Source organism: Eptatretus burgeri, chromosome 7 (assembly GCF_056783735.1).
Source record: "Eptatretus burgeri isolate ZD-2024b chromosome 7, Ebu_testis_v1, whole genome shotgun sequence".
NCBI classification, from domain to species: Eukaryota; Metazoa; Chordata; class Myxini; order Myxiniformes; family Myxinidae; genus Eptatretus; species Eptatretus burgeri.
This window is the reverse complement of record NC_140967.1, coordinates 69691622-69708274: the sequence shown is the minus strand read 5'-3', so window position 1 is coordinate 69708274 and position 16653 is coordinate 69691622. Positions and strand designations below refer to the sequence as shown.

Genomic DNA, 16653 nt, shown 5'->3' with positions numbered 1-16653 from the left:
AAAATCCGACGACGCTCACACTTCCTCACTCATCGGCGGTCTGTCGGCGACTGACAGCTTTTGCAGGCGGGAAAATATTCACGCATACGGATTAGGATCGCCTACATACGTGCACCAAACCACGCCTCCCTAGCTTCATTTGTTTACGCACGAAAAATTAAGGTTGGATACTTTTTGAACACACCTCGTATTGTTCCTGGAATGTTCCAGAGGAAGTTTTGCACCAAAGGTCCTAATCCTTGACCTTTTTTTTTTTTTTTTGTATACCTTGGTCGAGGCTCGTATGAGAGCTAACACACAACTCACAGCAAGGAGGCATGAGACAAGAGGGGCGGGAGTGGAAGGGACAAAACAGTGGGGAACAGACACATTAGGTGAACTGTGGAAGGGAGAGGGATGGGGATGGGACGGGGAACATGGCGAAGAGAAGATGGACATTTCAGGGACTTTCAGGAAGGAAAGCAGGAGAAATGAAGGAAGTGGGCTTGGGTGGATTATCGGGGGTAGAAAAGATCGAGGATTTGGATGGGGGAAGATCAGAGGTGGTGGTGAACAGCTGTTTTGAAAGCCTGGAGGGAAGAATGGGAAAGAATAGAGTGAGGAAGTTTATTCCAAAGGCGGGAAAAAAGAGGAATGAAAGAGTGAAGATGAGCAGTGATTTTTGATTTTGGTAGTTTTACCAGAAGGGGGTTGTTGGCGGACCTTGAGCGCCCTGTGGAAATGTGGTGGGGTCAAATCGCAGAGAGAGCAGGGGGGCAAGGCTGGAGAGGAGTCGGTAGAAGACAGAAAGACCACCGACAAACCTGCGGTGATTGATTGAGTGAGAGGCCCAAAGACTCAGCTTCATTGCGGGAGATGCCGATGATCTTAAATGCCCTGGTTTTGACAGCGTGAAGCCGAGAAAGGTGGGAGGCAGGAGCACCAGCCCAGAGGGGAGAGCAGTACTCCATCAGGCTACGGACAAAAGCTTTGTAAGTGGTCAGGAGCTCAAGAGGGCCGAGGAAGGACTTAGCACGACGGAGGATTCCCAGTCGGCGACTGGCTTTTGAGGCGAGGTTGGAAATGTGAACTTTCCCAGGAAAGGTCATGGCAGATAGTGAGACCTAGAAGCTTGAAAGAAAAGACTTCTTCCAGAGGATTGTTGAGAAAGTGGATGGGGGTGGGGGGGTTCTAAACGGTCCTTTCGAAGAGACATCGTGAGAGTGTGAGATTTGTCTGGATTGAAAGACATGTTCCACGTGTTGGACCAGTTTGTGATTTTATCCAGATCTGCAGTGAGCGAAGAAGCTGCTGCTTGCCTGTCTGAGGGATGACAGATGGTACGGCAGAGGGTGGAGTCGTCGGCAAAGAGAAATAGAGGATTTTCCAGAGAGTCCGAGAGATCATTGATGAAAACCAGAAAAAGAACAGGGCCCAGAACGCTACCTTGAGGAACTCCAGCCTGCACAGGAAGAGGGGATGAAAGAACTCAATTTAGGGCCACACGTTGACTGCGACAGGAGAGGAAGTCTGCGAGCCATGAGTGGAGATGGCCTTGAATACCATGGGAAGAGAGTTTGGTGAGTCGTGCAGGGTGCCAGACTGTGTCAAAAGCACGTGATATGTCCAGGGATACGGCTTGGATTTCCTGTCTGGCATTGAGGACCTCCATCCATTGATGGGAGAGCAGAAGCAGCATATCCAGGGTAGAGTTACCTGGTCTGAAACCAAATTGATGATTGGAAATCAAGCCATTGGAGAAGAGGAAGGATTTCATGTCTGAAGCGATGATGGATTCCATCACCTTGCTGATGATTGGGAGAAGGCTGATTGGTCTGTAGTTATAGGGATCTGTTTTTGCACCTTTTTTATGCAGGGCAGTGATGTTAGCAGATTTCCAAGCAGATTGCAGATGACCTTGGGCAAATGAGAGGGTGAATAGAACAGAGAGAGGGTGAGCAAGAGCAGAAGAGCAGGCTTTGAGGACACGTGGGCTGATGCCGTCTGGACCGATTGCAGAATCTGACTCAAGGTTTGAAAGCAAGCTCTCCACCTTGTCAGGAGAAAAGGATACAGAGTCCAGGGACAGTTGGGTGCGACTGGGTAAAGTGGGTAGAGATAGTGATGGGTTTAGGACACAAGATTTAGCTGCAAACACCGAGTTTAGACATTCAGCTTTATCACGTGTGGAATCAGCAGTGCGGCCATTTGAGGTAAGGGAGGGGATGGAGGGGGAACATACACCAGAAACAGATTTGATTAAACGCCACCAGGATTTTGAGGAGGGAGAGAGGTTTGAGAGTTCAGACTTGAGATGAGAAAGATGTTGTTTTCTGGCTCTCCTGAGGGTAGATACACACTTGTTCAGAGCTTTGTGGAAAGAACTGAGATTGCCCTCAGTTGGGTTTGCTTTCCATGAGGCAAAGGCAAGTTGTTTCAGGACAACTGCCTCGCCACATGCTTCAGTAAACCAAGGGCGGGAGGAAGGGTAAGACAACTGAACATGAGGGAGAGCAAGTTTCTTTGAAAGAATTCCCAGGATGAGTTGATGTTTGAGAAAGTAGTGATAGGAGACCAGTCTGTAAGTTTGATGGCTGCTCGGAGACCCTGCCAGTCGGCTTGAGTGAAATGCCAGACTCGACGGCGGTGAGGTGGTTCTCTGATAACAGCCAGAGAGATGTCCACTTTGACAAGGACGTGGTCAGAAGAACCAATTGGAGCGAAGGTCAAATTTTTGACCTTTAAAGTTGTTTGACTTTAAAGTCAAAGTTTGACTTTAAAGTTTGACTTCAAAGTTCACAAAGGTCAAATTTTCAAAGTTGTGGGAATCAAGCTGGGTTTTCGACCTTCTTCGACGAACGAACTCCAATAAGCTATAGCACGTATCCTGTTTCCTTATTTTAATGTCCACAACATTGTTTTGTGACCTTTAAAGGTTATGCAAAGGTAAAATTTTGAAAGTTGTTGAACGAAACCGGGTTTTCGACATTTTGCAGCGAATAACCTGTCACTCGTACCACATCATGTTGATCATTTTTATAACTTGGACAAACATTATCACATTGTCTCATCCTTGACTTCTGAAACAATCTTCATCGTCAAATACCGCTCGTGAACCATTGTCGTCTTCACACTTGTCATTCTCATATATATTTATAGGACATTTGTAGCAGTACACCAATGTAACACTTGTACTTTTTCCCGACTTTATATGGCTCGTATCTGAGTGAAACTTTTTTTTCAGCATTATACTCTATGATGATCGTTCATCAAATTTTCTGTACAAAATGTGTACGGCACATAATTAGTGGTGATGATTACTGTATATGTTCATGATGGCAATTTCCCCTCTGCCCCCCCTTAACCCCCCCTCCCTCGTCACAATATCCACTCCCTCTCACCCCTTGTGCTAGTTTGGCTGGAGTATCGAGAAGCGTGACCGTTGTGGTCGCGTACATGATGACAGTGACTGAGCTTACCTGTGAGGAAGCCCTGTTTGCTGTGAAAGCTGCGAGAAGCTGTGCCAACCCAAACCTTGGCTTCCAACAACAGCTGCAGATTTTTCAGGTCACAGATCTAACAGAGGTAGGTACTAATTATCTGTGATGCAAAGTTACTTCGGAAAAATATTTTTTAAAAACTCTGACTGCGCGAAGGAATGCACTTCATCCCTTAAGCTTTGATTTGATTGGTCGCGATAATGTAAAATGCCATAATATTTCGTCGAAGTACTGCTAAACGAAAGGCTTTTGAAAGTGTCAAAAAGGTTATTTCTGTTCTGCAGTATTCCAGTACGTAATTTAATGGAAGTAAAATAAAGATTTTAAAGGTTGGAGAAAAAAAGGAAAAAAATTCGGAAGTTTACCGCCGTTGATACAGCATCTTTTACACTGCCTTATTTAAGACATTACGTTGGTTATTCTTGCCTTTTGTTTGCGTCCTTTATGATGTCTCTAAAAACACTAAGTTTCCTGTTTGGAATAATTTTCAATTCTGTTTGACTGGCAGGCAGACCGACAACGTAAAAATTTTTTTATCTCACTCCTCTCTGCGCATGTGCAATCGGGACGAAATCAGACTCAGGACAGTAAATAGAAAGACTCGTATTCCTTTCTCATGTTCCAATTTGTGTTCAAAATACAGCATTCAACTTAAATCAGTCATTCCTCAATCATAAACTGAAAAGACAGATAGACGGACGGGCAGACTGGCAGAGTGAACCAATTGCTTCACCCCACTTCTCGCTTCATGAGCACAAAGTAACAATTTCATTCCTTTGACCTTCTTATAGCGATAAAGTGAGTATTTTATTGCACCTGAAAAGGAAAAGTCATGTTTCAAAAAGAGTCCACTTTTTGCAAAGCTCTGTTGATTTTTATTTTGGCCTCTAAAGTGACCTTTTCCATGCTTCCAAAATTGTGGCTTTGTCAATCACAAAAGATGCATGTAATGCACCATAACATAATGCTGGAACTCCTGCAGTAGCATTTTAACAAATGGTTCTGTCACCAATAACAGTTTGTGAAATTGTTTTCACCTGTATGTTGAGTTGCTCCCCATAATTCAACTATGTACCTTGGTTGCCATTTGTACTCGGTTTCCTTTTTCATGGCTTGTGTGAAGCCCGAGTATCAGCGGAACTCGGGGTTCGCACTGACCATCAAAAAGTCACGAGAACCATTCAAATGTTTTTTTCTGTTTCATGGTTATTCATGTGCTCAAAAATCCACCCTTTTTGTTGTCTGCCTTATTTTCCAAAAATCCGTCAGTTAAACATCAAACGGAACCACCGATCCGAATTTTGGGCTTATTTGCCCTCATCAGAACGGTATACCAATGAATATCTAACCAATAATGACCACATTCGTTATTTATACATCAGACACACCACCTTACTGTTATGGTGAGGATCGCTGCAGATTATGTGGTGATTATCGGGGCACGAGCCGCTGGCTCGGGGCGCCGGGGAACGAGCCGCTCTCCCTTGTAGCAATTGCTGACTGTACATCCCAATCGGGACACGAACGGTACCACCATCCACTGTAGGGCGCTTGGCAAGCAGCTCGGGGTGATGTCACGAGCTCCTCACTCGGGGTGACTTTTCCCATCACATAAGGAAGGAACTCTTCCCATAACTGTTATGGGAAGAGTTCCTTCCTTCCTTCCATCCTTTGTTGAAGTGAATAATGACTTTCATTTAACATTATAATATTATCTTTTGCCTAATAATAGAGACTGTAACATGACTATAACGATCAATAATTCAAACATATCTACAACAAGGACAATAGTTATTTTGCAGAAAGGGCTATGCCTTTGGAGAAGCTCGTTGCAATAACAACCGATGGCATGCCACCGACCGGGTGTAATGCTGGTTTCATCGCAACGTGTAAAGTCGATCCTGATTTCCCTCGTTTCTTGAACGACCACTTCATCAACAAGCAGGGCCGGATTAACTTGCTTGTGGGCCCTCGGCCAAATCTTATCAGTGCCCCCCCCCCCCAAATTTTTTTTTTATATATATATATATATATATATATATATATATATATATATATATATACATATATATCTTCTTCTTCTTCTTTCGGCTGCTCCCGTTCGGGGTCGCCACAGCGGATCATCCGTATGATCCGCATAGTGATTTGGCACATGTTTTACGCCGGATGCCCTTCCTGACGCAACCCTGGTCGCCTCTTAAAACACAGGGATATGGTACACCTATTTTAACCGGGGTATACACCGGCCCAGTATACTGGTACTCATTTCGCCGACCTCGGAAGGATGACAGGCTGAGTCAACCCCCTGGTGTATTAATTTAGTGGCCCAACGGGGCTTGAACTCAGGACCTTTTGGATCCCAAGCCGCTGCCCGAACCACTGCGCCAACACCAGGCTCATATATGTATATATGTATGTATATATATATATATATATATATATATATATATATATATATATATATATATATATATATATATATATATATATATATATATATATATATATATATATATATATATATATATATATATATATATATATATATATATATATATATATATATATATATATATATATATATATATATATATATATATATATATATATATATATATATATATATATATATATATATATATATATACATATATATATACATATATATATATATATATATATATATATATATATATATATATATATATATATATACACATACTGAACAAAAATATAAACGCACCAACCTAAATATCTAAGTCAAGATTGCCATTATGGGAAAATGGTCAAACCGATGATATGTTTGAGCAATGGTTCCTTTGTTTTGCTCGACAGATGTTCCCATTGAAATTGACCACTCTGAGTGTGTGGACTCACACGTTGAGTAATCCTTCCCATGAGCACCATGGGGCTTCACAGAGTGATGGTCAGTGAGCGTGACCAGGACACAAACACTCCCTATAGCTTGCCCTATAAAAGGCCTCCCCAAAATGTGGACTGGTGCCAAATGTCAACATGCCACAGATGTCACAAATCTTGAGGGAGCGTGCCATTGGCATGCTGAATGCTGGGACGTCAGTAAGGGCCGTTGCAGCACACTTCAATGTCCACCACTCCACCATTAGCCGCCTGAGAACATGCCTCAGAGAGACTGGAAGCACCGTGAACCGCCCACATGCCCGGCGACCACGTGTGACCACCGCCGGTCAGGATCGTCACATGAGGCTGCAACATCTCCGGGATCGACTCCGACCAGCCACGATGACTGCCGATGAGACTGTCGGGCTGCATAACAGGCGCATTTCAGCCCAGACAGTGCGTAACCGCTTGAGGGAGGCCAACCTCCGAGCCCGCCGACCACACCGGGGACTCGACCTCACTGCAGTCCGGCGTCAGACCCGACTGAACTGGGCCAATGTTCACTTGTGCTGGACCCTCGCATGATGGAGGAGAGTGCTGTTCACCGATGAGTCGCGGTTCCAGCTGTATCGGGCTGATGGCGGACTCCGCGTCTGGCGTCGGGCTGGGGAGCGCTACACTGACGCCAATGTCCTTCGTCGGGTGTCACACAGTGGTGCCAGTGTTATGGTGTGGGCAGGCATATGCCATGGAGAGCGCACTCGGCTTCATTTCATTGAAGGCAACTTGAACTGGCAGCGGTACAGGGACGAGATACTCAGACCCATCGTCGTGCCGTTTGTGCGCCTTCACCATGTGACGTTTCAGCACGACAATGCTCGCCCCCATGTTGCCAGGATCTGCATGGACTTCCTCGGTGAGGAGGACATTAATGTCCTCGACTGGCCTCCATATTCTCCCGACATGTCGCCCTTCGAGCACCTTTGGGACGTTCTTGATCGACGCGTACGACAACGTTACGCAGTCCCAGAGAACGTCCGCCAGCTCCGTGTGGCTCTCCAGGAGGAATGGGAAAACATCCCTCAGGCCACCATGGATAATCTGGTGATGTCCATGCACCGCTCTGCGCGACGCCAACGGTGGACACACCCGCTACTGACTGTGTGAACTCTGACAGTGACACCTCGGTTGTGTCGGCTGTTGTAGCGCAAAGACTGTTGCCAGAATTCTCAAGGAACTCTTTGAAATTTAATGCTCAATTGTCATGGATTCTATAACCAAATTGTTGTGAAGATTTAGTATTAATGAGTTCGAGGTAAAATAGTAACAATCGCTTGGTGCGTTTATATTTTTGTTCAGTATACACACACACACACACACACACACACACACACACACACACACACACACACACACACACACACACACACACACACACACACACACACACACACACACACACACACACACACACACAGTAGACTAGGCGTAAGTCGTCACCATCGGGACCGAGAAAAAAGTGACGACTTAGAAATGTGACGACTTGCGCGTATGCGAACATTCATGATGACTGTGGGGTGAAGGATGAAGTCGTGCGTTGCCTGGACACGTACGTGTGAGAGCCGGCTATTGTACCAAAAGGAAAGCACAATCCTCGGGGCATAGGTGGGGGTTCATTGATGAGTTGGAAAGTGATCAAGCAAAGATGGAATTCATGAATCAGTTTATCAAAAGTAAAGATAATGAACCCTAACTGTAAGACAACAACTTCGCCTGCTTATCACCATGATGGGATTGACCAACGAACCCCAGAGACTTTTCTGGCAGCATCTGCCAGAAAAGCCCAGTCTCATAGGAATTGTACACGTCCCGAGGCTGATACCTTTCCAAGATGTCTTTCAATTTGCCATCCTTCCAGTCGTGCACCACTGCCGAATCCACGCTGCCTGATTCGCCGCACCTCTTGACCTTGCCGATTCCCCACCTCACTTTGAATGTCTATCCAGTGCATCGGCAAGGTCTCGGCATCATCATGCCCGAGGTCCGCAGCGAATTTACGTGCCTTCAGCAGCAACATTTCACCGTCCAACCGAATATTTGGCTGAGCCGACATTTGCCGAAACCAGATGATGAGTACGTCATCGACATCTTCAAAGGACACACATTTCACGCGTTTCACACTTACCACCGGCCTCACGATCTTCTCCACTTGTCCAAATATCTTGCCCTTATTCTTCAAGATATCGTTCAATGTCTGCCGTTTGATGTCCAACTTCTCAGCTATGGCTGTTTTCTTCATCAGTGGGTTTGCCTCGCAAAACTGGATAATGTATTTTTCTTGGTAGGTTTTAGTTGTAAGCTTACGCTTAGTCGCCATTGTCCTGCCTGCAGTGCGATCAACGTGTGTACGCAGTTATAAATAGCCTATCACTGACGGTGTAAACCAATGAGCGAGCATCACGATTCCATGAAATCGGGCTTCTCACGAGGCAGCAGATCCGTGTGACGAGTTAGGAGTGGTAATTTACTTGAGTTTCCATTACGTGGGAACGGACAAAATCTGACGACTTCGACGAAGTGACGACTTAGAGATGACGACTTGCAGAGGGATGACCCTTTATTCATAGGGACTTAACATGAGATAAATTCGGGACTTTTTGACGCTGCCGACTTAGGCGAAGTGACGAGTTACACGCTGCCGACTTACGCCTCGTCTACTGTATCTAGTAATATTGTAATGTAAAAAAAAGGTTTTGGTTTTAAAAAGGTTGTCAGCTTTGGAAGTGATTGGAGTTGTGCAACTTTAGTTTCTTTTAACTTTCTCTTTTGTGAGCCACTCATGTATTTCTTCTGGGCTGACATAATTAATCTATCTCATGAGAATCCCCAAGATTCCAAGAATAATCTGTAAGCATAAAGTAATAATAAATTAGTTCAAGTCTTGTATCAGAGATACCAATATAACAAAATAAGAACACAAAAACACGTAATATACTGTAACAATGAAGTCCACTAAATACAACATGTAATGTATATAATCTACAGATGGATAGATAGAGATAGATAGATAGATGGTGGGAAACGGGCATTTAAAAATTTACTGTTATATTTTTCGTTACCTTATTTTATTTTATTCATTTTACTATAGGGCCTACTAGCCTACTCCTTGGCCGATCAGAGAACCCACAAGTCCCCGGTGGGCCCCCAGTTACTGCTGGGCCCTAGGCCAATGGCCGATGTTGCCTATTGGAAAATCCGGCCCTGTCAACAGGCACTTTGTGCCAAAGTATTGGGGTTTGATCACGTTATGTCTCCTCTTATTGGAATTATTTATGCTCTTCGTGCAAGGGCTCAAGAGCAACAAAATTCCAATTCCTTTCTGGACAAACTGTCAACCGAGTATGGCGATCTATTGCTGCACTCTGAAATTCGGTGGCTTAGCAGAGGAAAAATTCTGTGCCTTTCTTTCACTCTTACCAGAAATTCAAGTTTTCATGGAGTCAAACGAGATACCACCCTATTATCAAATATTGTGTCTGCTTGATTTGGCATTTCTAACAGATATGACAGAAAAATTGAATGCCCTGAACTGTGGATTGCAAGGTAGTGGGGCAGACAACAGCAATTTTTGAGAGGAATCGTGCAAATGATGATACAAGCATCAAATTTGGCACATTTGTTCTCCAGGGCTTCCTTATCAAATCTGCCTGATTGGCCATTTGAAAATCCAAATTTTGAATTTTTTTTAAAAAAAATACAAACTTCAAAATGGTCAAGATCACGAATCAATGTTGGATGCTGGCTGAGATTGGTAAATGTTTCAGAAACATCATCAAAGACGTTCTAAGTCTGACATGCAGTTTTCTTCCCTTTAGGGCCCTGTCACACCTTGACGTTTTAGCCAGCGCATGGCAAGGTATCAAAATGTATGTAAAACGCTGGCGTATGCTGAACTATTGATGTTTTTTAAAGTTTTGGGCGTATAATAATGTGTTGGGCGTATGCATAACCTATTAGAAACATACACAGAACGTTTCAATCACATATAGATAACTTATACCAATGAATGCTGAGCGTGTTGTCGGCGTTCACAACCTATGCCCAACGATAGTATAACTTATGCATAGCACGGCATCGTATCGCCGACGATCACGTGGCGTAGGCTATTCATAGGCTGCAGCTCGACGATTCAAATCATAACCGCACTAGACATCGAAGTGTGAAGCTGCTGTCACACCTTGACATTTTAGCCAGGGTATGCCGACGTATGAAAAATTTGCCGAACAAAGCTGGCACACGTCAAATACGTTATGGGTAAGTTTTGTATACGTTAAGAGCACGCTGGCATACGTCTTAGTATGCTGGCAGACATCGTAGTACGCTGGCATACGTCGTCATACACCGAGTACGTCTAAATTTTCAGCATGTTGAAAATTTATCGACGTACTCTGCGTATGACACACGTTCCGCATGCGCTGGCATAAGTTGTAGGCACGTTACGCGATCGTTGACACGCGTCGAAACGCGTAACTTGTACATTACTCATAAGTGACAACACATCAATGTAATGGTTAGCGTCAGTGTTCCAGACTCCCTGTTTTTTTTTTGTTTGTTTTTTTCTTCGGTATGACGGTGATGTTGACACTTAAATTTCTAGTGCGGTTATGATTTAAATTGTTGAGTGGCAGCCTATTAATTATATTATATCATAACCGCAATAGAAATTGAAGCGTCAACATTACCGTCATACCAAAGAAAAAAAAAAACCCCAAAAAACCCATGTAGTCTGGAACACTGAAGCTAACCATTACCTTGACGTGTTTCGACTTATGAGTAACTTACAAGTAACGTGTGTCGACGTATGTCAACAATCGCGTAACGTTCCTACAACACATTACTCATAGGTTAGAAATAAGTTTCGGGGACGCTAAACATTACCTCGATGTGTTTCGACTTATCAGTAACTTACAAGTAACGTGTGTCATCGATCGCGTAACGTGCCTACAACTTATGGGCAAGCGTATATGGAACATGTGAGTCATACGCTGGCATATGTCGAAAAATTTCAAGCATGGAAAATTTGTCTAACACCTCGGCATACTCCGACGTGTGCCAGCGTACAAAGACGTATGCCAACGTACTACGAAAAAAAACCAGCGTACTACGACGTATGCCAGCGTGCTCTTAACGTATACAAACTAACTCATTACGTATTCGACGTGTGCCAGCGTTTTAGCCAAATTTTGCATACGTCAGGCATACGCTGACTAAATCGTCAAGGTGTGACAGGGCCTTTACTGCTGAAGGCAGACACGACGTCACATCCAGTGAACGCATGGAAGTATGGGATCCCTCTCGCTTTCTCAGGCCCTATTGCAGAAACTACCTCATGGATTGGAATCCATCGTGCCTTGGCTCCTTGGCCAAAGGCAATCGACATGTTCTCAAGACCTAGTCCCTGTAAGGATGGCAGTACAGATATTGCTATGACTAGTACGTCCGTGTCATTAGCCTAAATGATAATGGACTTGCTACCATCCGTCGTTGCATCCCTGGCGTGTACAAATATTTGAGTGTCAGCTTCTTCATGACAACATGGAGACACAGCATCCAGTGACTTCCTTGTGTTGCTAATGGCATCTTCTCCTTTTGTGACAATGACTGTTGCTTGTCATCTGTGCTTCACACATCTTTTCCGCAAGGAAGTGAAACAGCTCAGTCTTATTGCTGTCATCTCGAAGAAAGCTTCTCCAGTTACTTGGGGTCTTACTGGTTCCTGTCACTCTTCTTCTGATTCCTTTCCCCCTTTTCGACCTTGCCTCGGACTTCAGACTTGACTTCTTGTACACATCAAACACTATGTCCACCCTCTCGTACCTGGCACCATAGGATTCCACCTTTGGGATGATGTCTTCTTTAGCATAGTCATCAAATATCTTTGAAGTGCGTGGAGGTAGGGCATTGATAAGTGCTGAGCCATCAATGATGACTGCATCTCCCCTTGGTTCTCTATCTGGGATGTTTACTTGCGCTTCAAGAATTTCAGCCAGCTGTGACTTCAAATTTTTTTGGTTTTTTTTTTTTTTCTCAAGATTTGGATTTTCAAATGGCCAATCGGGCAGATTTGATCAGAAAGCCCTGCAGAACAGAAATGCCAAATTTGATGCTTTTATCATAACTTGCACGATTTTTCTACTATCTACTACACTAAGGGGAACAGAAGACAATTGCTGCCATGATTAGTGCAGTGAAAGCTTTCAAGTCGAAACTTAACCTTCTGTGCTCCAAACGCTTCCAGAAAATGAGGTTGCTCTCGGAATTCGCCTATCTTTGCGCATCTGCCTTTTCCGACATGAACTGAATCAAATCTAAAGTTTGAACCCATCTGACAGACGAGCATCTGAAGGACTCAATCACAGTTGACCTGTCAGGATACATACCAGATTATGCAGTACTGCTGGACAGCATGCAGTGTCAAGTTTCACACTGAAGTCAAAGTAAAGATCAATTTTCCTTCACTTTAAATATGTCTTTTTTTTGTATTTGAATGGTAATAACTAAATCTGTACCCTTATCAATTCATGTACTTGTATTTTTAGCCCTCGTTGGACTTGCTCCAAAACGGGGGCTTGTGGATTTGGTCTCGATTTTCATGTTTGTGTGTGTGTGTGCGTCCGCAAGCATACCTCGGACATGTATGGGCCGATTTTATTCGTACTTGGCACAAAGACAACACTTTATGGTATACATATGCACATCACTTTTGTTTCGCGAAGCGATCAAAGATGGCTGACTGGAGGCCATTTTAGTTGTAAAAAAAACACATTGTTGAACATGTCCTCAACCATATCTCTGACATTTATGGACAAATTATATTCGTACTTTGCACACAGACAAGACATGATGGTATACATATGCACATCATTCTGTTTTGTGATGCGATCAAAGATGGCCGACTGGTGGCCATTTTAATTGTAAAAAAAACACATTGTTGAACATGTCCTCAATCATTTCTCGGACATGCTTCCAAAGTTGTTCAAACTTGGCACCCAGATAATAAATGATGGCTAACATGTGCACTTCATGTTTTTTTCTTTATCAGATCTAAGATGGCCGACTGGTGTCCGTTTTGTTACTTAAATGTGTCCCCAAACATGTCTCGGACATGCCATGTCCGATTTTGTTCAAACTTGGCACAAGCACAGTACATGATGACATACACATGCACCTCACTTTATTTTGCGATCTGATCAAAGATGGCCGACTGGTAGATTGGCGGCCATTTTAGTTGTACGTAAATATGGGCTCGCCTTTTAACTCCGTACAGCAAAATTACTAAAAGAACGGGGGCTGTGGCATTTTGTCTTTTTTACTTGTCAATTTATGTTTTAGTATAGCTCTTGAAATATTTTCTAAATCAAAAGTAGATTGCATTGAAAAGAAGGTTGGAGAGCCCTTTTGTTTGGTTACTTGCGGCAAGCTGTGCATTTAGTCCTGAAATCGTTTTTTTCAACCCTGCAAGAACTTGCCACAAAGAGTAGCTTTGTCTTGCATTCAAAACAACACACCTTCAGACATTTACATAAACAATTTAATTTCATGTTGATCGAGAAAGCAGGTTTCATATTTTTCTATTTCACTTGTGCACATGACTAACCAGCTAACTCAAATAATAAAGAATTAAAAAAAACTCGCCACACTGTCGGCAGTTGAGCATGAAGGGTTGGTGTTTTACATATTTTGAACATGAACCTGCAGCTTAGCAGTGCTTTGGCTCCGAATTTGGCAAATTGTGCAGAATCTCGTCCTGATGATGCATGCTCTGAGAGGAGTAAGGTGATTGCTTTAGCCTGTCTGCCTGCCTGGCAGACAAACTTGATCAAATCAAACAATCTTGAAAATCATTCCAAACAGGAAACTTACTGTTGTTCGGGGCATCATAAAGGACACAAACAACAGGCACGAAGAACTAATTTAATGTGTTAAATAAGGTCGTGTAAAAGACGGTGCTGCAATGGCGGTAATATAAACTTCCGAAAAAGTTTTTTTTTTTTTTTTCTGCAGCCTTTAAAACTTTTATTTTATTTCGATTAAAGTAAATATATTTGAACACTCTACCACACAAACCGTATTCTTGGTACTTTCAAAAACCTTGTGTTTAGCAGTGCATGGACAAAATATTTATGCCATCTCATGCTCTGAGAGCAGAGTAACTGAGATTCAGCATTCAGCCAAATATGGCGGCACCCAGCACTGCTTGCTTAGTGCAAAACGCAAAGCAAGATATTAAAAGACCTTTCCCACTGTGCTGGGTGAGATGTTCTTATAAACCCTGCAGTTTGTTTTTTATAATTTTGTTTAACTCAACTCGGTGTCGGTCAGTTTAAAACTGACATTCATCTTCTGTTCACAATTCTCCGACTTCTTTGTCGTCTTTTTATTCTTCATGTGTCGGCATTGAATGTTTCCGTCAATGTTTCTTCACCTTCTGTGCCATTATTTACTGATTATATTGTTGTATTTGTTGTAGCATAACATTGTTTGTTGTTTCTCCCCTCCTACTTTGAGTGGGGATATATTGTTTTGTTTTTCCTGTTTCGTTATTTAATTCTTGTCTCTACATTATTGTGGCTCATAGAAGAGCATTGTATTGGGCATCACTTCCGAGTGTATTTTCTTGTAAATGGATTCCCCTCGTAGTGAACTATGGCCCATATAAATGTACCCTTCCATTTGAGTACCATGATGTGTGTCTTGTTGTTTAGTTGAGTTTTGTACTTCATTGTTTGAAGGAATTACATCATTAAAAACTAATCATTCTATCACCCCAATCTTGTCCAACTTTGGATGCCTTTCTTCATTCTTCCAATGAAATAACGCTCCTCCAGCCTCCTCTCCCCTCTTTATTTTTACCTCTGCCACCGAAGGTGAAGGAGGTTATGCTTTCACCCCTCTCTGTTTGTCTGTCTGTCTGTCTGTCTCTCTGTCTGTCTGTGTGCAGGATATCTCAAAATGTGTCCGAATTCGGATGAAACTTCGTGGTCAGGTTGGGTGTGTGACAAAGACGAACTGATTCAGTTTTGGTGAAGATTCGAATCCTGATCTGGATGTGAGAATTATTTAATTTTTAAATTGATTCTTCACCATTGAGAGATAGTGTCAAAAACGATATTTAGCATATTTCAAAAATGGAATGGGCCTGATATGTTCTCATGGATCAGGCATGACATGGCAGAGGTATGTGCTCTACCAAGTGTCCTTCGAGTTCACATTGTTTTGGTGCTTGTTCATTCCTATTTACCTTTTATCTTTCACTCGATGGTAGAATGAATGTGTTACTGGGATGGCCCCTTAAAATATTACTTTCCTAAACCTTGGGGTGGATTTGCTGTTTGGACATTGACATATCTAATGGGATCTTTGCCACAAAACTTGACACTTTGTCTTGTCATACACAGGAATTTTGTCTCATTTGAGTAAGAAAATCGAACGTGTGTGTGTGTGTGTCCGTGTGTGTCACATTTAATGGGTTTTATTGCAAATGTATGCTCACAGATGAGGAACTGGCTGCGTCGTGAGTTTGAAGAATCTCCTTACGAAGACGATAATGCAGCAAGACAGCTGATGCGTTGCTACATGGATCAGAAACGGCAAGAAGGGCGGTTTATGTTGGGACAGTTGGACAGCGCGTAAGACTCGGGCAGTCATTGCAGGCTGTGCATCAGTGCCCTGGAGGGTTTGGTGACTAGGATGGCCAAAGAGGTCAAAGATGATGGACATGTGTGACCATTCCATTTTATCAAAAGGCACAGATGGTTTGTGGGAGCTGTTTGTTCAATGAAAAGTGCTGCCTTTGTGAAAAAAAAAAAATTAACCACCCTCGAAGTTGGTGGTTGTGCTTTTAGCAGTGATTCCCTATTGTATCTCTACTGTTTGTGAACCTGTTGGCATTGTTGTTTTTTTTTAACTTATTTTTCTATTTTCCCATCCAATGGTGAAACATCCCCAAACTCAGTCAAAGTTTCTCACTGGCGGTGTCCTCCCACCTTCCCATTTAGCCCCATAAATGTAGAACTTTTTACGAATGCAGTCTGGTTCCGTAATGCGGGCTCGGACGCCTGTACGGCTAATTGACTGAATTGCACCATAAATAGCGGAACAAGCATGTGATTCATCTTTCACTGTTTTGGGATATTTACAGGCAATTTTTTTACTATTTAAATGTTGGTCACAAGTTTATTTCCAACTTTGTACCGAATAACTGAATTTTGTTCCTTTTTTTTCCATATTGTTTTTGTTATTTTGTTTCAAAAGG

At 42.9% G+C, this 16653-nt stretch overlaps 1 protein-coding gene across 3 annotated transcripts in view; it reads left to right on the top strand.

Moving 5' to 3' along the window:
• Positions 1-16361, top strand: part of DUSP22 (dual specificity phosphatase 22) — a 70249-nt gene extending 53888 nt beyond the window's left edge. For all 3 annotated transcript variants that reach the window (XM_085888957.1, XM_085888955.1, XM_085888958.1), the window contains 2 exons: positions 3393-3564; positions 15894-16361. In XM_085888957.1, the coding sequence (XP_085745083.1) occupies positions 3393-3564; positions 15894-16031 (310 nt within the window). In that variant the 3' untranslated portion in view covers positions 16032-16361. The remainder of the gene's footprint in view (positions 1-3392; positions 3565-15893) is intronic.
• Positions 16362-16653: the final 292 nt, after the last annotated feature.